The following is a 27,996-nucleotide window of genomic DNA, read 5'->3' on the forward strand; positions in this document are numbered from 1 at the left end:
TGTTCAGGTTTTGAATTTGCAACCTTTCGGTTACTAGTCCAACGCTCTAACCACTAGGCTACCCTGTTACGTTTTAATTGTGTGCATCATTTGTTTGATTTCTTTCCATTTAAATGCATTTTTGTAACATACATGGGCTTCAACTCCATCATCAGAAGCGCCTACATTTGAATTGGGAAACAACACTGCCACATCGTGGTTAAAAGACGGTAATTTAATAATACTTTTGTTTTATCATTGGTCATTATGATAATTTAGCTGACACCTGATAGAGACTTCGAAGTAAAGTAGCCTATTGTAATGTGGCCAAAATGGGAAATACGTAATAGACATCGAAGCATTTTAAAAGTCCCAAAGTGAATGTGATGCGATTGCATTTTTTTTTCATTGTAATTTTGGAAATTTTATTTAACTCCACATTTGTGTTAGGTGTGGGCGTGTTTTAACTTAATTTAATGTGTCTAACGAAAACACAATTATTACATTATTATTGTTGTGTAACAAATAGCCATTTTACATTTTTACTACCAGGCTATAACTGTCAATAGCTATAGCCATAAACTGCCTACTGATCCTCAATAATGTACACGTGTCGAGCTCAGTCAATCACCGAGAATGAATAAGCAGCACAAGCACAGCCTACAAAATAATTCCAGAGAAAGAAAAATGTGCTCAAGTCTTTCCTCTATGTATCACTCACGGCTTTATTATGTAATATATGTAAGTGCTTCCTTTGAGCTGAAATCAAATATTTGGTGGTAAACAGTCCAGTCACAGAGGTTCTAAATACTGTACTGTCTTCGGTCCAGTCTTGTCAGATGGAACGTGAAGATGAGACTTGAGCCTTAAGTGTGCGCATGCAGTTCTGGAAGAGATTTGATTATATTTTCAGACTTATGCTGCAGTTTGCCGCTGAAATAGAGAGCTAAGCGTAATGGAGTGAGTTGAGCCAACGGTTTGTTGGTATTACTTCGACCTTACTCGGTAAAGGGACGTCCCAAGGATCCCGTTTAGACTGTCCCGTCTAGAATATCTGTTGGAACTATTGAAGAGTGGGCGTGCCAGTGAGGTCCCATTGGATCAATTTGATTTTAGTTTATGTTTTTTTCTGTAAGCACGAGGGGGTGGAGAGAGCAGCAGCAAATTATATAAAAAAGTAAACCACTTAGGCCTATGTTTAAGAAGAGCAGGGCTGTATAAATACCAGTCACGATAAGTCGCCGCTTATTCAGTCTGCTACAGGTCTCGAGTTCTGACTTCAACTAACTATAAGAATAATTCTTTATTTTTAGTATAGCCTACTGTTTTGCAACTCCTATAGATGTCAATGGCTATAGGTGATTGGTGGTTGTTTAATTTTGATTTACTAAGTCAAATTAAGATGTATAGCGCAATTTTATGTTGAGCACTCAAGACTGTATGGTACCTGTTATACGCGCTCTTCTTTATTCATAGCAATTTCTCGATTAAGAAGATTAAGAAGAAAAAATATCTTATCACACATTTACATCGTTTCTTTGATATAAAGGGTGCTTGTGATAGTAATAAAATGGGTTCAACTTTACATATCACTTTATTAACCCTGTCCTTCAACAACGTTGTGCTGTCGGAATTGTTCCACTCGGAGGAGACCATACCCGTCATAAACAGTGTGAAGACCAGCGGTCGGCTCTGGAAAAGGAGCGAGGATCAACATAGCTTCAGATTGACAGCTTTCGGCCAGGACTTCACATTGAATTTGACTCCGGATGACTCGTTTGTTGCTCCAAAGTTAACCATTCAGCACATACAATCGAAACATCTGGCTGCGCTTTTCAACGGAACCAGATCAGGGCATTTTACCGGTGGTATCATCAAGACAGAGGGGAATGGGGACGAGCTTAAAGGCTGCTTCTTCTCAGGGAAGGTGGACACCGACCAGGAATCTGTTGTCGCGGTGAGCCTGTGCCACGGGATGCAAGGGTTCTTCATAGCGCATGGGGATGTGTATCTAATTCAACCCAAAGTTCTTGGCCATGGTAAAACAGAGAGATCATTCTTGCAGGTACACATTATAAAAAGGAGAGTTTTGACCGAAGTACAAAATTTGTCCAAGACTTTCCAAGCTTTTGATCAGGTGAAGGATAAAAGCCGTCTGGCCACAGATGACAGCACTGCATATCCTGTTGATGATGCTGAGCTAGCGACGGGACGGAAGCGACGGTTTGTCTCCTCTCCAAGATATATCGAGACGCTGGTCGTAGCCGACGCTTCAATGACACATTTCTATGGAGACGAAATAAAGGTGAGGGCATGAACTAGCACAAATTGATAACCACAAAACCGAATATATCGTTAACAAAAATGATAAACCGATGCACTAATTATATATTGTTTTGCATTGGATGCAATGTGATGGGCACATGTCCAAACGCGTAATTACACACAAAGGATTTCCAATGCAGTTTAATTTTCCAGGCAAAAATAAGCGCCTGAAATGGCATTTGTGGAACTGTCAAGGCAGGCCAGCCTGATCTCATAGACCAGGCGTAATATAGTAAATGTAAATCCGTGAAATCTAAATTAGTGTTACTTGGTATGGTTACCTGGTAAAATAATGATAAAATAAATAAAACATATTAAACATAAGATAGAAGGTTATTTAAGGCAAAAACAAAGGGAGGGTGGATGGGTGGGCATATAATGCAAATGTCTAGCAATCTTTGTTTTAATCTCATCATGGATAACTTTAGCATTTTAGCTAATTAACAACTTTGCAACTATTTACTACTTTTTAGGTAGTTTGGAACCACTTAGCATGCTAGCTAACACTTCCTCAACCTTAACCCTAACCCTTTTAGCTAACCTTAACCCTTTAACCTAACTCCTAACTGTAACAATATCCCCTAGCTTAGCTAATGTTAGCCATCTGGCTAACATTAGCCACCTAGCCACCTACCTAATGTTAGCAACAAAAAATTGGAATTCGTAACATATCCTACATTTGCATATTCGTAACATATTGCACATTTTGCAAATACGTAACATATTTTACAAATTGCACATACAGTGAAAGTCAAAAGTTTGGAACCACCTACTCATTCCAGGGTTTTTATTTATTTAAAAAAAATCTACATTGTAGAATAATAGGGAATACATCAAAACTATAAAATAACACATATGGAATCATGCAGTAAGCAAAAAAGTGTTAAACAAATCAAAATATATTTAATATTTGAGATTTTTCAAAGTATCCACTCTTTGCCTTGATGACAACTTAGGACACTTGACATTCTCTCAACCAGCTTCACCTGGAATGCTTTTCTAATACTCTTGAAGTATATCCTGAGCACTTGTTGGCTGCTTTTCCTTCACTCTGCAGTCAAACTCGCCCCAAACCATCTCAATTGAGTTGAGCTTTGGTGATTGTGGTGATCAGGTTATCTGATGCAGCACTCCATCACTCTCCTTCTTGGTCAAATAGCCCTTACAAAGCCGCCTGGAGGTGTGTTGAGTCATTGTCCTGTTGAAAAACAAATGATAGTCCTACTAAGTGCAAACCAGATGGGATGGCGTATCGCTGCAGAATGCTGTGGTAGCCGTGCTGGTTAAGTGTGCCTTGAATTCGAAATACATCACTGACAGTGTCACCTGCAATGCACCCCCACACAATCACACCTCCTCTTCAATTCTTCATGGTGGGAACCACAAATGCAGAGATCATCCATTCACCTACTCTGTGTCTCACAAAGATATGGCGGTTGGAACCAAAAATCTTACATTTGGACTCATCAGACCACTGGTCTAATGTCCATTGCTAGTGTTTCTTGACCCACGGAAATCTCTTATTATTATTGGTGTTCTTCAGTAGTGGTTTCTTTGCAGCAAATTGACCATGAAGGCCTGATTCACACAGTCTCCTCTGAACAGTTGTTCAGATGTGTCTGTTACTTGAAGTATGCAAAGCATTTCTTTGGGCAGCAATTTATGAGGCTGGTAACTCTAATGAACTTAACCTCTGCATTAGAGGTAACTATGGGTCTTTCTTTCCTGTGGCGGTTAAAGTAATGATGGACTGTCGTTTCTATTTGCTTATTCGAGTCATTCTTGCCATAATATGGACTTGGTCTTTTAACAACAGGGCTATCTTCTGTATACCACTGCTACCCTGCCACAACACAACTGATTGGCTCAAATGCATTAACCTCTTGATGCTATGGGGGCGCTATTTCATTTTTGGATGAAAAACGTTCCCGTTTTAAACAAGATATTTTGTCACAAAAAGATGCTCGACTATGCATATAATTGATAGCTTTCGAAAGAAAACACTCTGACGTGTCCAGAACTACCAAGATATTTTCTGTGCGTGCCCTAGAACGTGAGCTTCAGGCAAAACCAAGATGAGACGGCATCCAGGAAATGAGCAGGATTTTTGAGGCTCTGTTTTCCATTGTCTCCTTATATGGCTGTGAATGCGAGAGGAATCAGCCTGCCCTTTCTGTCGTTTCCCCAAGGTGTCTGCAGCATTGTGACTTATTTGTAGGCATATCATTGGAAGATTGACCATAAGAGACCACATTTACCAGGTGTCCGCCCGGTGTCCTGCGCCGAAATTGGTGCGCAAAAGTCAGTTTCAAGTATTTTTCCATGGAATTTAGAGAAGAATGCAAGCTTCCACGAACGATATATCAATGAAGAGATATGTGAAAAAACACCTTGAGGATTGATTCCAAACAACGTTTGCCATGTTTCGGTCGATATTATGGAGTTAATTCGGAAAAAGTTTGACGTTGTAGGTGACTGAATTTTCGGTTCGTTTCGGTAGCCAGATGCGATGTACAAAACGGAACGATTTCTCCTACACACAGACGCTTTCAGGAAAAACTGCGCATTTGGTATGTAACTGAGAGTCTCCTCATTGAAAACATCCGAAGCTCTTCAAAGGTAAATGATTTTATTTATTTGGTTATCTGGTTTTTGTGAAAATGTTGCGTGCTAAATGCTACTCAAAATGCTAAGCTAGCTCTGCATACTCTTACACAAATTCGTCAATTTCTATGGTTCAAAAGCATATTTTGAAAATCTGAGATGACAGTGTTGTTAAGAAAAGGCTAAGCTTGAGAGCAGACGCATTATTTTCATTTTATTTGCGATTTTCAGAAATCGTTAACGTTGCGTTATGCTAATGAGCCTGAGGCTTTAGTCACGATCCCGGATCCGGGATGGGGAGTTTCAAGAGGTGAAGGAAATACATTCCACAAATGAACTTTTAACAAGGAACACCTGTTAATTGAAATGCATTCCAGGTGACTACCTCATGAAGCTGGTTGAGAGAATGCCAAGAGTGTGCAAAGGTGTCATCAAGGCAAAGGGTGGCTACTTTGAAAAATATCAAATATCAAATATATTTTGATTTGTTTAACACTTTTTTGGTTACTGCATGATTCCATATGTGTTATTTCATATTTCATAGTAGGACAGACTATGTTTGTTTCCACTCTCTATTGGTTATACAGACTCTTGGCCTCCCATCCTATTCTAACCACCTCTTCCCGGCTTTGTATTCATGTTTCCTGATGAAATTGCTGTACAATATGATCTTGTTTCCATTTAATGCACATTCAAATGTCATAAATCAACACTGCAGAGCTCTCTATATCCTCTGCCGTGCCCTGATTGTATTACTGGAACATCTACCCTGGACCATCTACTGTTGCTAGCCGCAATTCAGACTTGATATCTGCTTCACTGATTTCTGCTCTCTTAAAAGCCTGGGTTTTCTACACGTTAACCCTAGAAACGTATTACCTAAAATTGATCAATTAAAAGTGTGGGTTCACAGCTCCAATCCAGATGTGTTGGTCATTACTGAGACGTGGTTAAGAAAAAGTGCTTTGAACACTGATGTTAAACCTTTCTGGTCATAACCTTTTTCGGTAAGACAGATCTTCCAAAGGTGGTGGCGTAGCAATCTTTAACAAGGAACACCTTCAGTGCTCAGTTGTCTCCACCAAGTCTGTCCCCAAACAATTCGATTTTCCGGTTTTAAGCATTAAACTTTCAAATAGCTCTTTGTTGACTGTTGCTGGGTGTTATTGTCCACCATCAGCACTGGCCTGTACCCTAAATGCCCTATGTCTGAATTTGTCCTGCTAGGTGACCTAAACTGGCAGATGCTTAAACCACCTGACCAAGTCCTAAAGCAACTAAAATAATGGGACTCTCTAATTCTTTCTCAGATTATTACTAATTCCACAAGGTATGTCTCCAAACACCCAGAAAAGGCTATTTTCCTTGATGTTATCATCACAAATAATCCTGATAGGTAAAAGTCTGGTGTTTTGTGTAATGACCAAATCAATCATTGTTTTAAAGCCTGTGTTCATAATGGCTGCTCAGTGAAATTACCTGTACTGATTTGTCATAGACGCTTGCTAAAAAACTTTAATTAGCAAGCCTTCCTTCAAATCAAATCAAATACAATTTTATTGGTCACATACGCGTGTTTAGTAGATGTTATTGCGGGTGTAGCAAAATGCTTGTGTTTAAGCTCCAGTAATATATAACAAGTAATATCTTAACAATTTCACAAAAATACCCACAATAAACACAAATCTAAGTAAAGGAATGGAATTAAGAATATATAAATATATGGATGAGCAATGTCAGAGTGGCATAGAATAAGATACAATAGAATAGAATACAGTATATACTGTACATATGAGATGAGTAATACAAAATTTGTAAACATTATTTAAGTGACTAGTGTTCAATTATTGAAGTGGCCAGTGATTTAAAGTCTATATACATAGGCAGCAGTCTCTAATGTGCTAATGATGGCTATTTAACAGTCTGATGGCCTTGAGATAGAAGCTGTTTTTCAGTCTCTCGGTCCCAGCTTTGATGCACCTGTGCTGACCTCGCCTTCTGGATGATAACGGGGTAGTGAACAGGTAGTGGCCGTGTGGTTGTTGTCCTTGATGATCTTTTTGGCCTTCCTGTGACATCGGGTGCTGTAGGGCTGGTAGTTTGCCCTCGGTGAAGCATTGGGCATACCGCACCACCCTCTGGAGAACCCTGTGATTGTGGGCGGTGCAGTTGCTGTACCAGGCGGTGATACAGCATGACAACATGCTCTCAGTTGTGCATCTGTAAAAGTTTGTGAGTGTTTTAGGTGCCAAGCCAAATTTCTTCAGCCCCCTGAGGTTGAAGAGGCGCTGTTGCAACTTCTTCACCACACTGTCTGTGTGGGTGGACCATTTCAGTTTGTCAGTGATGTGTATGCCGAGGAACTTGAAGCTTTCCACCTTCTCCACTGAGGTCCAGTCGATCAGCTCCTTAGTTTTTTTGACGTTGAGTGGGAGGTTACTTTCTTGGCACCACACTCCCAGGGCCCTCACCTCCTCCCTGTAGGCTGTCTCGTCACTGTTGGTAATCAAGCCTACTACTGTTGTGTCGTCTGAAAACTTGATGATTGAGTTGAAGGTGTGCGTGACCATGCAGTCATGGTTAAACAGGGAGTACAGGAAGGGGCTGAGCATGCACCCTTGTGGGGCCCCAGTGTTGAAGATCAGTGAAGGAGAGGTGTTGTTTCCTACCTTCAGACCCAGGGACTCGAGCTTAATGATGAGCTTGGTGTTGAATGCTGAGCTGTAGTCACTGAACAGCATTCTTCCATAGGTATTCCTCTTGTCCAGATTGGATAGGGCAGTGTGCAGTGCGATTGCTATTGCATCATCTGTGGATATATTGGGGCGGTAAGAAAATTGAAGTGAGCCTATGATGTCGGGTAAAGTAGAGGTGATATGATCCTTGACACTTCATGATGACAGAATCGAGTTCTACAGGGCGATAGTCATTTAGTTCAGTTACCTTTGCTTTTTTGGGTACAGGAACAATGGTGGCCATTTTGAAGTATGTGGGGACAGCAGACTGGAATAGGGAGAGATTGAATATGTAAACACTCCAGATAGCTGGTCTGAGGATGCAGCTAGGGATGCCGTCAGGGCAGCCTTGCAAGGGTTAACAAACATGCTTAAATGTCTTACTCACATCGGCCACAGTCCTTGGCCCGCGTCATTGGCACTGGATTATCCTTAAAGCGGGCGAAGAAGGTGTTTAGCTTGTCCGGAAGCAAGATGTCAATGTCTGCAACATGGCTGGTTTTCCTTATGTAGTCTGTGATTGTCTGTAGACCCTGCCACGTACGTCTCGTGTCTGAGCCGTTGAATTGCGACTTCACTTTGTCTCTATACTGATGTTTTGCCTGTTTGATTGCCTTACGGCGAGAATAACTGCACTGTTTGTATTCGGCCATATTCCCAGTCACCTTGCCATGATTAAATGCAGTAGTTCACACTTTCAGACCTGGCCCCTGTAAATTGGTATAGAATCAGCTTGATCTCTGTCGAAGACTTGGACCTTCTTTTTTAATATTTTCAGTGGTATTGTTAACAAACACACACCCAAGTAAATTGAGAATTAAAACAGGTTCAGCCCCTGGTTCGACCGTGATCTGGCAAAGTTTCTCCACCTCAAGAATTCCATTTGGCGCAAAGCACACGCATACTCAGGCTGACTGGCTCTCATTCAGGCAAATGAGAAATAGTGCACTCAGGCTATCTGGAAGGCCAAGTTAGTTACTTTAAGGAGCAGTTCTCCCTCTGTGGGTCTAACCCCAATGAGTTCTAAAAAAAATGGTTAAAGACCTAGACAATAAATCCTCCTCACAGGTGCTCATGTCCCTTAATGTTGATGATGTGGTTGTTACTGGCAAGGAGCACATGGCTGATCTCTATAATCACCACTTCATTAAGTTAGGATTCCTATTTGATTCAGCCATGCCTCCTTGCCCGTCCAACATTTTTTCATCACCCACCCCTTCACGTGTTTTCCCCTGTTCTGCTGCAAAGTTTCTCCCTGTAGGTGGTCACTGAGTCCGAGGTGCTAAAGGAGCTCCTTAAACTTGACCCCCAGAAAACATATGGGTCAGATGGTTTAGACCCTTTCTTCTTTAAGGTTGCTGCCCCTATCATTGCCAAGCCTATCTCTGACCTTTTTAACCTGTCTCTCCTCTCTTGGAAGGCAGCCACGGTGCATCCCTTATTTAAAGGGGGAGATCAAGCTGATCCTAACTGTTATAGGCCAATTTCTATTTTGCCCTGTTTATCAAATGTGTTGGAGAAACTTGTCAATAATCAACTGGCTTTCTTGATGTCTATAGTATCTAGTCCCAGTTGGTTTCCGCTCAGGTTATGGATGTGTCACTGCAACCTTAAAGGTCCTAAATGATGTCGGCATTGCCCTTGATTCCAAGCAATGTTGTGCTTCAATTTACTTGGCAAAGGTTTTGATTTTATTTATGTTTTACCTTTCTTACCTTTCTAAATTCTTATTTTCAATGACAGCCTAGGAACAATGTGTTAACTGCCTTGTTCAGGGGCAGAACGACAGATGTTTACCTTGTCAGCTCAGGGATTCGATCTTGGAACCTTTTGGTTACTATTCCAACGCTCTAACCACTAGGCTACCTGCTGCCCCTAATATGGTAGACCATTCCATTCTTGTAAGACGGCTAAGGAGTATTGGTGTCTCTGAGGGGTCTTTGGCCTGGTTTGCTACCTACCTCTCTCAAGGAGTGCAGTGTATAAAGTTTAAAAAAACTGCTGTCTCAGCCACTCCCTGTCACCAAGGGAATACCCTAAGGCTCAATCCTAGGCCCCACGCTCTTCTCAATACACATCAACAACATAGCTCAGGCAGTAGGAAGCTCTCTCCTCCATTTATATACAGATGATACAGTCTTATACCATCCTACCCATGCTAGATTACGGAGACGCAATTTATAGATCGGCAGGTAAGGGTGCTCTCGAGTGGCTAGAGGTTCTCTACCACCGTGCCTCTACACCTGCATTGCTTGCTGTTTGGGGTTTTAGGTTGGGTTTCTGTACAGCACTTTGATATCAGCTGTTGTACGAAGGGCTATATAAATACATTTGATTTGATTTGGCCATCAGATTTGCCACTAATACTTCTTATAGGACACATCACTGCACTCTATACTCCTCTATAAACGGGTCATCTCTGTATACCTGTCGCAAGACCCATTGGTTGATACTTATTTATAAAACCCTCTTAGGCCTCACTCCCCCCTATCTGAGATACCTACTGCTGCCCTCATTCTCCACATACAACACCTTGTTCTCCCAGTCACATTCTGTTAAATGTCCCAAAAGCACACACATTTCTGGGTCACTCCTCTTTTCAGTTTGCTGCAGCTAGCAACTGGAACGATCAGCAAAAAACACTCAAACTGGACAGGTTATCTTCATCTTTTCATTTAAAGAATCAATCACAGACATTTACTGACAGTTGTGTCTGTTTTGCTTGATGTAGTGTTGTCTCTACCTCCTTGCACTTTATCCTGTTGTCTTTGCCCAATAATGTTTGTACCATGTCTTGTGCTGCTACCATGTTGTGCCGATGCCATGTTGTGTTGCTACCATGTTGTTGTCATGTTGTGTTGCTACTATGCTGTGTTGTCATGTTTTGCTGCCATGCTATGAGGTGTCTTAAGCCACTCTTGATGTAGTGTTGTGGTGTCTCTCCTGTCGTGATGTGTGTTTCGTCCGAGGAACCATGCCAAATTCTTTCAATCTCCTAAGGGAGAATAGGTTTTTTCGTGCCCTCTTCACGACTGTCTTGGTGTGCTTGGACCTTGTTAGTTTGTTGGTAATGTGGACGCCAAGGAACTTGAAGCAGTTTTTTACAACAGTTTTCAGCTGTGCTAACATAATTAAAAAAGGGTTTTCTAATGATCAATTAGCCTTTTGAAATTATAAACTTGGATTAGCTAATACAACGTGCCATTGGAACACCGGAGTAATGGTTGCTGATAATTGGACTCCTGTACGCCTATGTAGATATTCCATTAAAAATCTGCTGTTTCCAGCTACAATAGTCATTTACAACATTAACAATGTCTACACTGTATTTCGATCAATTTGATGGTGTTCTAATGGACAAAAAATATATTTTCTTTCAAAAACAAGGCCATTTTTAAGTGACCCCAAACTTTTGAACGGTAATGTAAGTTAATTTGACCCAAAACTTTTGCTCCCCTAAAATGGGGGGACTATGTACAAAAAGTGTTGTAATTTCTAATAGTTCCTCAAATTAAAGCTGACAGTCTGCACTCATAGTAATTTTATAATTTCAAAACCAAAGTACTGCAGTACCGAGCCAAAACAAATAAAATTGTCACTGTCCCAATACTCTTGGAGCTCAATATATACAGTATCTCTGTCAATACCTAATAACCTCAGAAAAGATGGAGACATTCTGGTCTTAATATATCGTGTGATGTTATACAATCTGACTAAGTTTGTGTCTATCTGAAACTGTAAATAAAAATGTTGGCACAGAGTCTTGTGTTTGAGTTTAAACCATCTGGGAATGAGAGGAAGCCAAGAGTAGTTTTGTTTTTGTGGTCTTCAACCCATTTTATTGATGGAAAGAAAAACACAAATGTTTAAACATTTGATTCCAATTGGCTTACGGATTTGGGTCCCTTCTCTGACTTCCCTCAGAGCGTGTGTTGTCAGATCTCTTTGCAATTAATTAAGCAGTGAAATTAATCCAGGATTCAATGTTTATTGACAACAACTAGGTAGTGCACAATTGATAGTGCCTTACCAGCAAACCCGGGAACATTCCCATAACATTAACCTAGATTCACATTAAGTTAGGGATGTATCTAACACTAAGAATATAACATACAAAAACATTCAGACAAATGCATTTATCATAAATGTTTTATATTAAATATCCTTGGAGTGTTCTAACGTTCGCTAAAATGTTGTGCACAACATCTGTAACAATGACCACAGAACATTCCCCAAAAAGTTTGTATGTTTGTATAAAACATTTGCCTGATGTTGCAGGAATGTTCCTATAACACATTTAATCTGTTCTTTAAAGGTTCCCAGAATGTTTAATTAGCTTGTGGGAAGAGTCTGGTGGGAACATTGTGGGGACAAAATATATGTTCCCAAAACACCAAAACTGTCCAGCTGTGCAGATGATTTCACAATGTTTCTTTAAGGGTGCAAAAAACATTCACCTTATGTTACAAGAACGTTCCCACAACACATTTCATCTGTTGATTCCCACAAATTTGTGGGAACTTTGTGGAAACATTGTTGGGACATAACAAGAGACACAGCATACTCCCAAACTCAAAAACTGTTGAGTAGTTTTGACATTCAGATAACGTTTGTATCAACGTGTACAAAACATTCATTTGATGTTGCAAGAATGTTGACAAAACAGTGTTTCTGAGTTATTTAAAGGTTCCAAGAACATGTAATTAGGTTGTGGAAACAGTGTGGGTACATTATGATAGGTTACCAAAACACAAAATATGCTCAGTTGTGATGACATTCATACAATGTTTAAGTTAGGTTGCACAGGACATTCCCTTGATGTTGTAAGAATGAAATGTGAGTTTTTATGAAGTTCAGAACATTTTCCTTTAAAATTTAACATAATTGTCCATTGATGTTCACTCAATATACATTTTACCTACCTTTACCTAGCATTTAGAAAATTATGTATTTACGTTTGACCTAATATTACCACAACATATGCACATTAAAGCATAGGAAAGCAGATAGGAATGCATCCACATTATGTTTCTCTCCGGATGTAATGGCAATTCACATTTGAGGACTGTATTTGACAAATAGTGCATTCGGAAAGTATTCAGACCCCTTGACTTTTTCCACATTTTGTTACGTTACGTTTTTCCTCATTAATCCACCCCATAATGACAAATTGAAAACAGGTTTATACACATTTAAAAAAAAAAAGAAATACCTTATTTACATAAGTATTCAGACCCTTTGCTATGAGACTCAAAACTGAGCTCAGGTGCATCCTGTTTAGATTGATCATCCTTGAGATGTTTCTAAAACCTGATTGGAGTCCACCTGTGGTAAATTCAATTGATTGGACATATTTTGGAAAGGCACCCAACTGTCTATATAAGGTCCCACAGTTGACAATGCATGTCAGAGCAAAAACCAAGCCATGATGTCAAAGGAATTGTCTGTAGAGCTCCGATTGAGGATTGTGTCGAGGCACAGATCTGGGGAAGGGTAGCAAAAAATATGTGCATCATTGAAGGTCCCCAAGAAAACAGTGGCCTCCATCATTCTCAAATAGAGAAATTTTGGAACCACCAAGACTTCCTAGAGCTGGCCGCACGGTCAAACTGAGCAATCGGGGAGAAGGGTTTTGGTCAGGGAGGTGACCAAGAACCCAATGGTCATTCTGAAAGAGCTCCAGAGTTCCTCTGTGGAGATAGGAGAACCAGCTCTACAGCGCTCCACCAATCAGGTCCTTATGGTAGAGTGGCCAGACGGAAGCCACTCCTCAGTAAAAGGCACTTGATAGCCCGCTTGGATTTTGCCAAAAGGCACCTATAGACTCTCAGACCATGAGAAACAAGATCCTCTAAACAAGATCCTCTGGTCAGATGAAACCAAAATTGAACTCTTGGCCTGAATGCCAAGTGCCACGTCCCGAGGAATCCTGGCACCATCCCTATGGTGAAGCATGGTGGTGGCAGCATCAAGCTGTGGTTATGTTTTTTAGCATCAGGGAGACTGAGGGAAAGGATTGAGGGAAAGAAGAATGGAGCAAAGTACAGAGAGATCCTTGATAAAAACCTGCTCCAGAGTGCTCAGAACCTCAGACTGGGGGAAAGGTTCACCTTCCAACAGGGCAACAATCCTAAGCACACAGCCAAGACAACACAAGTCTCTGAATGTCCTTGAACCCAATCAAACATCTCTGGAGAGACCTGAAAATAGCTGTGCAGCGACGCTCAACATCCAACCTAATAGAGCTTGAGAGGATCTGCAGAGAAGAATGGGAGAAACTCCCCAAATACAGGTGTGCCAAGCTTGTAGCGTCATACCCAAGAAGATCCGAGGCTGTAATCGCTGCCAAAGATGTTTCAATTCAACGAAGTACTAAGTGAAGGGTCTGAATACTTATGTAAATGTCATATCTGCAAAAATTCTAAAAAGCTTATTTTGCTTTGTTATTATGGGGTATTGTGTGTAGATTGATGAAGAATTTAAAAAAAAATCTATTTTATAATAAGGCTATAATGTAACAAAATGTGGAAAAAGTAAAGGGGTCTGAATACTTTCCAAATGCACTGTAGAGACACAGGACATTCTTATTTAATTCGTAGGACATTTGAACAGCATTTAATCATACAAGCACATCCATATTTTTAACACTTCAAATGTTGACAATCTGTATTTAATTTAATTCATAGGACATTTGAATTTGAACATTTAACCATACAAACACAACCAGATTTTTTTACACTTGCTATATGTAAACAATCTGCATAGAATTTCATTAATAGGACATTTGAAACGCATTTAATAATAAAAATAAACATTATTTTATACTTCATACAGTGCCTTCAGAAACCACAGACTTTTTTTCTCACCCATCAACACACAATACTCCATAATGACAATGTTAATACATGGTTTTAGAAAATTTTGCTAATGTATTGAAAATTAAATACAGAAATATCTAATTTACATAAGTATTCACACCCCTGAGAAAATACACTGCTCAAAAAAATAAAGGGAACACTTAAACAACACAATGTAACTCCAAGTCAATCACACTTCTGTGAAATCAAAATGTCCACTTAGGAAGCAACACTGATTGACAATAAATTTCACATACTGTTGTGCAAATGGAATAGACAACAGGTGGAAATTATAGGCAATTAGCAAGACACCCCCAATAACACCCCCAATAAAGGAGCGAGCTGTGGCAAGAAGGTTTGCTGTGTCTGTCAGCGTAGTGTCCAGAGCATGGAGGCGCTACCAGGAGACAGGCCAGTACATCAGGAGACGTGGAGGAGGCCGTAGGAGGACAACAACCCAGCAGCAAGACCGCTACCTCCGCCTTTGTGCAAGGAGGAGCAGGAGGAGCACTGCCAAAGCCCTGCAAAATTACCTCCAGCAGGCCACAAATGTGCATGTGTCTGCTCAAACGGTCAGAAACAGACTCCATGAGGGTGGTATGAGGGCCCGACGTCCACAGGTGGGGGTTGTGCTTACAGCCCAACACCGTGCAGGACTTTTGGCATTTGCCAGAGAACACCAAGATCGGCAAATTAACCACTGGCGCCCTGTGCTCTTCACAGATGAAAGCAGGTTCACACTGAGCACATGTGACAGACGTGACAGAGACTGAATACGCCGTGGAGAACGTTCTGCTGCCTGCAACATCCTCCAGCATGACCGGTTTGGCGGTGGGTCAGTCATGGTGTGAGGTTGGTCCTGGTCAGTCCCTGGATGGGAGACCAGGTGATGCTGAAAGTGGTGTTGGAGGGCCAGTAGGAGGCACTCTTTCCTCTGGTCTAAAAAATACCCCATGGCAGTGTTTGGGGACACTGCCCTGTGTAGGGTGCTGTCTTTTGGATGGGACGTTAAACGGGTGTCCTGACTCTCTGAGGTCATTAAAGATCCCATGGCACTTATCGTAAGAGTAGGGGTGTTAACCCTGGTGTCCTGGCTAAATTCCCAATCTGACCCTCAAACCATCAAGGTCACCTAATAATCCGCAGTTTTCAATTGGCTCATTCATCCCCCTCCTCTCCCCTGCAACCATTCCCCAGGTTGTTGCTGTAAATGAGAATGTGTTCTCAGTCAACTTAACTGGTAAAATAATGGATATATAAATAAAATAAAAATATGTGGGGGTACTGAGATGAGGCAGTCATTAAAAAATCATGTTAAACACTATTATTGCACACAGAGTGAGTCCAGGCAACATATGTAACTGGGTAAGCACATTTTTACTACCTAACATATTTAGGCTTGCCATAACAAAGGGGTTGAATACTTATTGACTCAATACATTTCAGCTTTTCATTTTCAATTAATTTGTAAAAATTTAAAATAAATAAAATCTCATAACATCTCATTTTGACATTACAAGATATTGTGTGTCGGCCAGTGACAAAAAAAATCTCAATTTAATCCATTTTAAATTCAGTCTGTGACACTTTGAAAAAGTCAAGGGGTGTGAATAATAAGACTTTCAACACGTGATGTAGAAAGAAGTGAGTGATGGCTGTTTAACAGTCTGATTGCCTAGAGATAGAAGCTGTTTTTCAGTCTCTCGGACCCAGCATTGATGCACCTATACTGACCTCGCCTTCTGGATGATAGCGGGGTGAACAGGCAGTGGCTCGGGTGGTTGTTGTCCTTGATGATCTTTTTGGCCTTCCAGTGACATCAGGTGGTGTAGGTGTCCTGGAGGGAAGGTAATTTGCCCCTGGGAGTGATGTGTTGTGCAGACCTCACTACCCTCTGGAGAGCATTACGGTTGTGGGTGAAGCAGTTGCCGTACCAGGCGGTGATACAGCCCGACAGGATGCTCTTGATTGTGCATCTGTAAAAGTTTGTGAGTGTTTTCGGGGACAAGTCAAATTTCTTCAGCCTCCTGAGGTTGAAGAGACACTGTTGCACCTTCTTCACCACGCTGTCTGTGTGGGTGGATCATTTCAGTTTGTCCGTGATGTGTAAGCAGAGGAACATAAAACCTTCCACCATCTCCACTACTGTCCCGTCAATGTGGATAGGGGGGTGCTCCCTCTGCTGTTTCCTGAAGTCCACGATCATCTCCTTTGTTTTGTTGACGTTGAGTGAGAGGTTATTTTCCTGACACCACACTCCGAGGGCCCTATCCTCCTCCCTGTAGACCGTCTCGTCGTTGTTGGTAATCAAGCCTACCACTGTAGTGTCGTCTGCAAATTTGATGATTGAGTTGGAGGAGTGCATGGCCACGCAGTCATGGGTGAACAGGGAGTACAGGAGAGGGCTGAGAAGGAGAGAAGGGTAAGGAGAGCCCGCAGGTTTTGGTAGCGGGACGTGTCAGTGGCACTGTATTGTCCTCAAAGCGAGCAGAGGTTTTTTAGTTTATTTGGGAGCAAGACTTTGGTGTCCGCGACAGGGATGGTTTTCTTTTTGTAATCCGTGATTGACTGTAGACCCTGCCACATACGTCTCGTCTCTGAGCCGTTGAATTATAACTCTACTTTGTCTCTACTGACGCTTAGCTTGTTTGATTGCCTTGCGGATGGAATAGCTACACTGTTTGTATTCGATCATGTTTCCGGTCACCTTGCCATGATTAAAAGCAGTGCTTCGCGCTTTCAGTTTTGCGCGAATGCTGGCATTAATTTACTGTTTCTGGTTGGGGAAGGTTTTAATAGTCACCGTGGATACAACATCACCGATGCACTTGCTAATAAACTCGCTCACCGAATCAGAGTATACATTCATGTTGTTGTCTGAGGCTATCCGGAACATATCCCAGTCCACGTGATCGAAGCAATCTTGAAGCATATAATCAGATTGGTTGGACTATTGTTGAACAGACCTGAGCATGGGCGTTTCCTGTTTTAGTTTCTGTCTATAGACTGGAAGCAACAAAATGGAGTCGTGGTCAGATTTGCCGAAAGGAGGGCGAGGGAGAGCTTTGTATGCATCGCGGAAGTTAGAGTAGTTATGATCCAGAATGCTGCCAGCCGATGTTGCGCATTCGATATGCTGATAAAATTTAGGGAGCCTTGTTTTCAGATTAGCTTTATTAAAATCCCCAGCTACAATAAATGCAGACTCATGACATGTGGTTTCCAGTTTGAATGAATGTTTACGCGCCTGCTTCTGCCTACCACTGCTCAGTCAGATACTTAGATACTTGTATGCTTGTATGCTCAGTCAGATTATATGCAACGCAGGACACGCTAGATAATATCTAGTAATATCATCAACCATGTGTAGTTAATTATGATTGATTGTTTTTTATAAGATAAGTTTAATGCTAGCTAGCAACTTACCTTGGCTTACTGCATTCGCGTAACAGGCAGTCAGTTTCCTTGTGTAGTGCAACGAGAGAGAGGCAGGTGGTTATTGCGTTGGACTAGTTAACTGTAATGTTGCAAGATTAGATCCCCGGAGCTGACAAGGTGAAAATCTGTTGTTCTGCCCCTGAACGAGGCAGTTAACCCACCGTTTCTAGGCCTTCATAGAAAATAAGAATGTGTTCTTAACTGACTTGCCTAATTAAATAAAGTTATAAAAAAATATATTTAAAAAATCGGCAAATCGGCACACAAAAATATCAGTTTCCGATTGTTATGAAAACTTGAAATCGGCCCTAATTAATCGGCCATTCCGATTAATCGGTCGACCTCTAGTTGAGTGTTACAGATCATTGGTCTGGTCATTGTTTCCCATGCTTCCACATGTGCTTCCAGTTGCTCATTTGGTTAAAACATGGTGCTGGCAACACCAGGGTTCGATTCCCGCATGAGCCACATTTCCGTAATATATGTGTCACTGTCAATGCTGACAGTTCTACTAAATTATATATTACAAGGCATTTCTCTCTCTTCCCTCTAAAGCACTACCTACTGACTCTGATGGCAATGGCAGCGCGGGTCTACCGCCACCCCAGTCTGAAGAACTCAGTGAGCCTGGTGGTTGTGAAGATGCTGGTGGTGGAGGACGAAGATGTAGGACCCCAGGTGTCCAGCAACGGAGGAATGGCCCTCAGGAACTTCTGTAACTGGCAGCAGCTCTTCAACCCCTCCAGCCAGAGGCATCTGGAACACTACGATACAGCCATCTTATTCACCAGACAGGTGAGAATTTAGAACATTAGCCATTCCATCTCAATCACCCAGCAAGCTAGGACACAACTATCCAATTCACCAGGCAGGTGAGATGAACCCTATTACCCTTTTACTCTCTTATGCTGACCAAACAGTACTAGCTCAAATATTTTATTTTAACATTGTCCTTTTCAGTATGGTTCCAGCAGCTATGATGGATGCAAAACCAGGCCATGCTCGGTACAGCTTGGTTTGGCTCTGTTTGGTGTGAAAATCAGGCACGTGCACAGATAGGGTGGCACGTGCACAGATAGGGCTCCACCTGTGCAGCGCAGGAGGCTGCTGAGGGGGAGAATGGCTCATAGAAATGGCCGGAACGGCGCAAATGGAATGGAAACCATATGTTTGATGTATTTGATACCATTCCACCCATTCCACTCCAGCCATTACCACCAGCCTATTCTCCCATCAACCCCTGTGTTGTGCAGAGCACATGCCCCTTTGCCCTTCCAGTCTCCCTTCCAGTCTCCAAAGTACCCTTTTTTGGGGATGCCTGTCTGTAAGTGTAACTGAAACTAGAGCTTCAATGGCCTTTTTATACTGAATCCCCCTTCACTATGTGCTTTAGATACCACACAGTTAAATTGTCTTTCTCCCCAAATCTACTGGCTGCCATGTATTTGCTTTATTTTACGATGGAAACACTGACAAATATGTTTTGCTGGCAAGAGCTTCACTTTTAGGGGGAAAACCCCATCTGTCTGGAACAAACGTAGCAATGTCTGGATATCAGTGTCTGAAATGTGTCCCTCCTCTTCCTACTCTCCCTAATCCCCTAGCCCTTTTCCTCTCCTCTCCTCTCCTCTCCTCTCCTCTCCTCTCCTCTCCTCTCCTCTCCTCTCCTCTCCTCTCCTCTCCTCTCCTCTCCTCTCCTCTCCTCTCCTCTCCCTCTACCCCATGTAGGATATCTATGGGCTGATGAGTTGTGAGATCCCTACTCCTCTCGCCCTTTTTCTCTCATCTTATCCTCTTTCCCATTGTGATAAAGTCCTCATGCCCTCTCTCCCTATACCCCCTATGCAGGACATCTGTGGTCAGAGGAGCTGTGACACCCTGGGGGTGGCTGACGTGGGCACCATGTGTGACCCCAAGAGAAGCTGCTCTGTAATAGAGGATAACGGTCTGCAGGCTGCCTACACCGTGACACACGAGCTAGGTATGTTAATACGCTATAGAAATATGGGCTTGGTATGTTACAGTAACACACTATGGAACAAACTGCATACTGGTGTGTTTCCTATCTCACAAGGTAGGAAACTTGAGTAAAGGCCAATGTGGATGGATGTCCAGTACTTCTCCTGAGTCACTTGTGATGGCTGTCCTGCTTTGCCTCTTGTTTTCATTCAGTTAATATCATAATTAGGTTCCTTGTAAACCACAAAACCATCCAACTAGCTTAAATGAGAAATACAGTTAGAAAAGTGCATGATGTAAGCCATACGTCAGCTCTCAGCAGCATCTTCTTCTTTATCTCCTCAGGTCATGTACTCAGCATGCCTCATGACGACTCTAATAACTGTATCAGATGGTTCGGACACTTGGATGGGCCACACATGATGGCATCTGTGTTCTTTAGCCTCAACAAGACTTTGCCATGGTCGCCATGTAGCGCCCGCTATGTCACAGAGTTCTTCGACAATGGATATGGTAGGATAACTTACCCTTTTAAACCTTTATCCCAGTGCTTTCTTCTCTACTCTTTTATTCTATTCAATTCTCTCTAACCACTGTATCAAGTGTAGATGTATTGAGTCAGATGTATTGCCTGAAATAATGATTCCCCGATGCACTACTTACTACCCACGAACATAATTGCATCGACAGTTTGTTCTTATTGGTTAACATGTGGTTCCCAGCTTTCATTTGGTTTTGGTCATGAGGTAGCATTCGAGACAAACTGAATCTGAGTAAAAACAGTTTGCGGTTTCATTATGTTTGAATAACAGTTTTGAGACATTTGTCCTAAAGGGCCATAGGCTGTTATTATGCAGTTAATAGACACCTGCCACAGAGAGTGTGCTATGTAATTTAGGACTCAGAGAGTGGGGAGAAATCCCTATATAATATGAACCCCTAACATTTCACAAGTTTAGTTTATTTCTCTCTCTTTTTAAAAAGCCCATTTTGCCTAAACTCGCTCCATCAACCTCTATTTATGGTCTCTGAAAACCACTATTTGTAATTTTGCTGAGAGTGTCCAAACTAACAGTCCTTGGAGAGTAATCTCATCTATCTTTGCAGTGAGAGGCTCTTCTCTTCACTTCTGTCTGCTCATGGTAGGGCAGAGACACAGACAGCACTGTAATAATTCAGATGACACACACACACAGCAGACATGCCTGAGATTGCTGGGAGAAGGCATCTCAAGATGGATGTTTTTGCTCCTAGAATGGAAGATAGCAAATCTAAGGCAAAGCAGATATTTGTGTTGCGAAATAGCATACATTTTTCTCAGTCAATGTTTTATCCCCCATCAATATTTCAATCTTCACTTTGATTTCTCTCTCAAATTCAAATTCAAGTTGCTTTATTGGCATGAAAAAAGCATTGCGTCAATATTGCCAAAGCAACAATATATACAATATACATTGAAATAAAATAATCTCTCTGTCTCACTCTCTGACTCATCTGCTGGTGAGTCACACATTCCAGCTTTAACAACTGTTTTCCCTCACAGAGAAGAGAAAACGAGTGTAGCCAAGCACATGTTGTCTTTACCGGCCTTGCCACAGATATATAGTGGACTGATGTTGCAGAATTCTCCTTTGTTAAAGGGGCCATACCACTAAAAAGATCTAACAAAATAGGATTAAGCAACATACTGTACCAGGGCAGAGAGGCAGTAACTCTTCTGTCTGACATGCACATCAATGCCAAGAGTTAAAGTATATTTTTCTACATAGAGTTCATGAAGAAAAGCTGCTTCAGAAGTCTAAATTTAAATGTAATGTTTGGCAATGATCTACAACGATTTCTATCACCCGATTCAGCCACTGGATATGATGTTACCTTCTGGCAACAAAATCTTTAGAGGCAAAGAATGTATCTTCCCTTAAACACATCTCTGTGTATTTGGCCATTCCATTCTGCTATGGAAATAGCCCCCTCAAGCTAAAACTGTTGTACACCTGTTTTAGGTTTGCAAAAAATAAACATAACAGTCCAATTTCACGTGCTTCAGGCGGACTGGCACCCAGTTGCAGTTGTCGTTTCCTGGTGATTGACAGAAGAGGAACGTGTGCTCCCAAATTTATCAGAGCTTTAGCCCCCCCCTAGGTCTTCTTAACACCTTCAGTATAATACAGTATGTACAGATCTCCCAAATGTCAGTCACTGACTAACACGTCCTCCAGATCTTATTGACATTTTGTCACCCCTGAGGTTACTGGAACTTTCATGCCTGTTGATGTGTCTGTGCCTGTTTGTTAATGTAGCTAGACCATTGTTGTATACAATCATTTATCCTCAACTGACTAAATAAATATAAATGTGCCTCTTTCCAGGTGACTGTCGGCTGAACTAGAAACGGCTTTATAAATAAATTTGATTGACTGATTTGTGCCTGCTTTATGTTCCTCTCTCCCAGGTGACTGTCTGTTGGATCCTCCAGAGCAGACTCTCCCTCTCCCTGTTGATCCCCCTGGTGTCTCCTACAACCTGGACCGTCAGTGCCAGCAGGCCTTCGGGGAGGAGTTCAGCCTGTGTCCGGACACCCCAGAGGACCAGACTTGCAGCCAACTGTGGTGCCGGGAGGAGGGCCAGCCACACTGCACCACCCGGAACGGCAGCCTGCCCTGGGCTGATGGCACGCTCTGCTGGGCTGGGGCCGGGGCTGGCGCTGGGACCAACACCACCTGTCAGGGAGGTGTCTGTGCTGCAGTGACTGATCAGCAGAAAAGAGAGGTAACTATATGTACAGTTGAAGTCGGAAGTTTACATACACTTAGGTTGGAGTCATTAAAACTATTTTTTCAATCACTCCACAAATTTCTTGTTAACAAACTATAGTTTTGGCAAGTCAGTTAGGACATCTACTTTGTGCATGACACAAGTCATTTTTCCAACAGTTTACAGACAGATTACTTCACTTATAATTCACTGTATCACAATTCCAGTGGGTCAGAAGTTACATACACCAAGTTAACTGTGCCTTTAAACAGCTTGGAAAATTCCAGAAAATGATGTCATGGCTTTAGAAGCTTCTGATAGGCTAATTGACATCATTTCAGTCAATTGGAGGTGTACCTGTGGATGTATTTCAAGGCCTACCTTCAAACTCAGTTCCTCTTTGCTTGACATCATGGGAATCTCGAAAGAAATCAGCCAAGAACACAGAAAAAAAGTGTAGACCTCCACAGGTCTGGTTCATCCTTTGGAATCAATTTCCAAATGCCTGAAGGTACCACGTTCATCTGTACAAATAATAGTACGCAAGTATAAACACCATGGCACCACGCAGCCGTCATACCACTCAGGAAGGAGACGCGTTCTGTCTCCTAGAGATTAATGTACTTTGTTGCGAAAAGTGCAAATCAATCCCAGAACAACAGCAAAGGACCTTGTGAAGATGCTGGAGGAAAAAGGGACAAAAGTATCTACATTCACAGTAAAACAAGTCCTATATTGACATAACCTGAAAGTCTGCTCAGCAAGGAAGAAGCCACTGCTTCCAAAACCGCCATAAAAAAGCCAGACTACAGTTTGCAACTGCAAATGGGGACAAAGATTGTACTTTTTGGAGAAATGTTCTCTGGTTTGATGAAACAAAAATAGAACTGTTTGGCGGGGAAGGCTTGCAAGCCAAAGAACACCATCCCAACCGTGAAGCACAGGGGTGGCAACATCATGTTGTGGGGGCGCTTTGCTGCAGGAGGGACTGGTGCACTTCACAAAATAGATGGCATCATGAGGATGGAAAGTTATGTGGATATCAAGACATCAGTCAGGAAGTTAAAGCTTTGACGCAAAGGGGTCTTCCAAATTTTTATTTACTAGGCAAGTCAGTTAAGAACAAATTCTTATTTTCAATGACGGCCTAGGAACAGTGGGTTAACTGCCTGTTCAGGGGTAGAACAACAGATTTGTACCTTGTCAGCTCGGGGATTTGAACTTGCAACCTTCTGGTTACTAGTCCAACACGCTAACCACTAGGCTACCCTTCCGCCCTTGGACAATGACCCCAAGCATACTTCCAAAGTTTTTGGCAAAATAGCTTAAGGACAACAAAATCAAGGTATTGGAGTGGCCATCACATAGCCCTTACCTCAATCCTGTAGAACATTTGTGGGCAGAACTGAAAAAATGTGTGCAAGCAAGGAGGCCTACAAACCTGACTCAGCTACATCAGCTCTGTTAGGAGGATTGGGCCAAAATGGAAGACTAACTGAAACATTTGACCCAAGTTAAACAATTTAAAGGCAATGCTACCAAATACTAATTGAGTGTATGTAAACTTCACTCTCTACTATTATTCTGACATTTCACATAAAAAAAAGTGGTTTTCCTAACTGACCTAAGACAGGGAATTTATACTAGGATTAAATGTCAGGAATTGTGAAAAACTGAGTTTAAATGTATTAGGCTAAGGTGTATGTGAATTTCCGACTTCAACAGTATTCTGAACCATTCTGATTCTTGCTCTGTCTGTCTGAGTGATGGACTAAAATCCTCCATCCTTCTGCATAGGGATCGGATGATTGTGTCTGAGGCACTAACTCCTCCAGTCTCTGTGTGATTTATGAACCCTCTTACCTGCCTGAAAAAACATGTTTAAATAGGCTTCCTCAACAATTTACTACCTACTTCTGCTTTTTGTATGCAGTGTTTATGTCATAGCCTACAGGACTTCTCTCTTGCAGTCTTTCTCTTCTGACTTTCTCTCTCTTGCGCTCTGTTTCTCTCACTGTCTACACTTGACCATGACAGGTGTTATTTCTTTTCACTGCTTTGGTGAGAGACCGTTTCTGGCTCCCGTCTGTTTCAATACTTCATCTTCAGAAATAGAATGTAGTCTCATTTTGTCAGGTGCCCCCATCCGGCCCTGGCCCTATGCCCGGCCCCAGTACCAGCCCTGTCGCGTGGCAGCTGAAAATAATAAATCCCTCTCTTATTCAGACCCCCAAATGTCAGTCTGAGGGCCCGGCTTAGTATATTTGGTTCAGGCCTTGTGATTCCAGACACTCTGGCTGTTAGAGGAGTTGTTGCAGCCAACTCGTAAAAACCCCAGAGAAATGAAATGCTGTGTCTTAGTAGCACATGCCAGGAGCTGTGAGTACGCACAAGAGGCAGTTACACGCGTGGCAGACTGCAGGCCAGGCCACTATATGCCACAAGAGATGCCAAACTAAAAACCCTAACCAAGCAAAGAAAAACTCTTATCAAGACTGCCATATAGTAATTATTTTCAAATGACACGGGTAGGGTATTTCATTACTGAGGGTAGAGATTCCATTTTTGTAGTGTGAATAATTTAATTTCACATGTTCACTCAAAGCCTGTAAACTTTGTGACAACAGTTGAAGGGTTCTAAGCACAATTTCATTGATTTAATTACTGATTGATCTGTCTGGTTGTATCTTGTAGGAGCCTGTGGACGGAGGTTGGGGTATGTGGGGCCCCTGGGGGTCATGCTCCAGGTCATGTGGCGGGGGGGTGGAGTTTTCCCAGAGAGAATGCACTGATCCCAAGCCACAAAACGGAGGAGCATACTGTGCGGGACAGAGAGCCAAGTACCAGACTTGTCACATACAGGCCTGCCAAGATGAGCATGGTAAATTAACACCAATAATGAATCACTATATCCAAATCAATAACTGATCGATATATCCACACCTCAACAATTACATTGGGCGGGCACCCAAGCACAGACACACACATAGAAATGCGAGCACACGCACTCTACACACACGTACACATGGATTTTGTATTGTAGATATGAGGTAGTAAAGTAGTGGCCTGATGGCACACACTTAATGTGTTGTGAAAAGTGTTATGAAATGTAATGTCATGTAATATTTTTAATTGTATATAACTGCCTTAATATTGCCTTGGCAGCAGCGAATGGGGATCCTTAATAAATACAAATACATATTCCATATGGTGCATGCAATGATAGCATTTCAAATGTATACAGTTGGCATTATCACATACAGTATAGATGCAAGGCTAGTTTAATTAGTAGTATAAGAGTTTCCTTGACATGCTTGAATGTCATCAGTAGAGATAGGATTGATAATGATATGCCATGTTCGTTCTCCCAGGTAAGAGCTTCAGAGATGAGCAGTGTGAGAAGTACAACAGCAACCGATACCTGGACATCCATGGGAACATCAAGCAGTGGATCCCCAAATACAACGGTGTCTCACCCAGGGACAGGTGCAAACTGTTCTGCAGAGCAAGAGGCAGCAATGAATTCAAAGTCTTCGAGGCCAAGGTAGCTATAACTCTACTCAAATTTGAAATAGTTCCCAGCTGGTTGAAATGACAACATTATAACCAGAAACCAGTTTTGCCTAATTTTGATCACTTGGTTGATTCATTTCCAACTAATCAACACGCTTGATTTACAGTGATCTAGGAGTTGAGGCAAATACTTTGCATGTTTTTCTATGTTGTTTCAGGTTGTTGATGGCACCACCTGTGGCCCAGACACCACCTCCATCTGTGTCCAGGGACAGTGCGTCAAAGCTGGCTGCGATCAGGTGATCGGCTCCAGTGTGAAGCTGGACAAATGTGGCATGTGTGGGGGTGATGGAACAACCTGCAGGAAGATCACTGGATCGATGAATAAAGCCATGTGAGTAAAATAAATATATTCAGGATTAAATTCCTTTGAGGGCAGAGTTGTTTCTCTGATTTCGTGAAAATGGTTGACTGATTCACGTCTTTTAAAGATGATTCTGATGTCATAGAAAGCATTCAAATGCTGGTCATGGAAAGTCATTAGCATACATCCTGTAGATAAGTATAAGCTTTCAACTGAAACGTTCCTCTGTCTTAATTTAATTCAACACAGTTTCGGCTACAACGACATTGTGACCATTCCGGCCGGGGCCACCAACATCGACATCAAGCAAAAAAGCCACCGCGGGATCAGACACGACGGCAACTACCTGGCCTTGAAGACAGAGGTTTCCTACATCCTGAACGGGAATTTCTCTGTGTCTACAGCAGAGCAGGACATCCCAGTCCTGGGCGCCGTACTCCGGTACAGTGGTTCCTCCACCACCCTGGAGAGGGTCTTGAGTTACCAGAAGCTCCGACAGGCAGTCGCTGTCCAACTCCTGTCCACAGCCGGAGACGCCTCTACCCCTAGGGTCAAGTACAGCTTTTTTCTCCCCAGGAATGTCCCCTTCACCAAGCCTGGAGCTGAGGGTAGAGCTTCGCTACATGCGATTCTGCCACTAGGGGGCTCAGAGTGGGCTCTGGGGGAGTGGTCTGAGTGCTCCAAGAGCTGTGGTTCAGGTTGGTCAAGAAGGAACGTAGAGTGCCGGGACGGGGCAGGCACCCTGTCCTTCTCCTGTGATGAGGACCTGCGGCCGGCAGACATCCGGCCGTGTGGGGACCTGCCCTGCCCTGTCTGGCAGATGGGTCCCTGGTCGGCATGCTCGAGGACATGTGGTGTGGGGGTGCGCCATCGAAGCGTGCTGTGTATTGACTACACCGGTAAGATGGTGGAAGTAGGAAAATGTAACCTCGCCAAGAGGCCAGAGGTGGTTTCTTCAGAGTGCAGCTACCAGGACTGCTGAGTCTGTGCTGATAAAGCAGGAAGGGAAAGGGCCGTTGGTGGCAGTGGTGGGATCCAAGGCCGAGGGAAGTAGTGTAGTAAGCTAGTTAGTTAGTCAACTAACCAATGCACAACCATTTGTGTCAACTAACCAATGCACAAGAGTGGTCGGTTCACTATTTCAGCCAGAACCAAAACTGTGGTTTGGTTGTAGAAATATTTCACATTTGATAGATTAACTTAATTATTTCAATGTTTATTTCCTTGATGATGTCATAGCTTCAAAACGCCTATTGACGGTTTGTTTTCCAACAGAGATCTACCTCAAAGGATGTAAAAATAATCAACTATCACTTCTTAACCTAAAGTATCTGTTTGCATCTAGCTTAACACATTATCAAAGGTACATCTTAACTTTCCACAAATGCTGCTGATAGTCCACTGGAGTGGTTGAATACCACTGTCATTCATTTTGTCGGGTCACATGCCCCCCTTTTGAACACACATG

General features: G+C 42.3%; 1 protein-coding gene across 1 annotated transcript; it reads left to right on the forward strand.

The window, feature by feature from the left end:
- The first annotated feature begins 1,549 nt into the window (after positions 1-1,549).
- Positions 1,550-27,654, forward strand: adamts8a (ADAM metallopeptidase with thrombospondin type 1 motif, 8a). The gene is made up of 9 exons (XM_064979168.1): positions 1,550-2,284; positions 18,494-18,733; positions 19,787-19,919; positions 20,243-20,410; positions 22,350-22,666; positions 25,346-25,532; positions 26,023-26,195; positions 26,383-26,558; positions 26,778-27,654. The coding sequence occupies exons 1-9, from the start codon at positions 1,550-1,552 to the stop codon at positions 27,508-27,510; spliced, it is 2,862 nt and encodes a 953-aa protein (XP_064835240.1). The 3' UTR covers positions 27,511-27,654.
- Positions 27,655-27,996: the final 342 nt, after the last annotated feature.

The sequence above is a fragment of the Oncorhynchus masou genome, chromosome 12 (assembly GCF_036934945.1).
Source record: "Oncorhynchus masou masou isolate Uvic2021 chromosome 12, UVic_Omas_1.1, whole genome shotgun sequence".
Classification (NCBI taxonomy): domain Eukaryota; kingdom Metazoa; phylum Chordata; class Actinopteri; order Salmoniformes; family Salmonidae; genus Oncorhynchus; species Oncorhynchus masou.

Excerpts from the sequence above, each read along its gene's own strand:
- adamts8a (XM_064979168.1), top strand. The coding sequence starts at position 1,550 with ATGGGTTCAACTTTACATATCACTTTATTAACCCTGTCCTTCAACAAC. Across the intron at positions 19,920-20,242 it reads CACCGTGACACACGAGCTAG|GTCATGTACTCAGCATGCCT; the intron begins GTATGTTAATAC and ends TTATCTCCTCAG. Across the intron at positions 26,196-26,382 it reads TCAAAGTCTTCGAGGCCAAG|GTTGTTGATGGCACCACCTG; the intron begins GTAGCTATAACT and ends ATGTTGTTTCAG.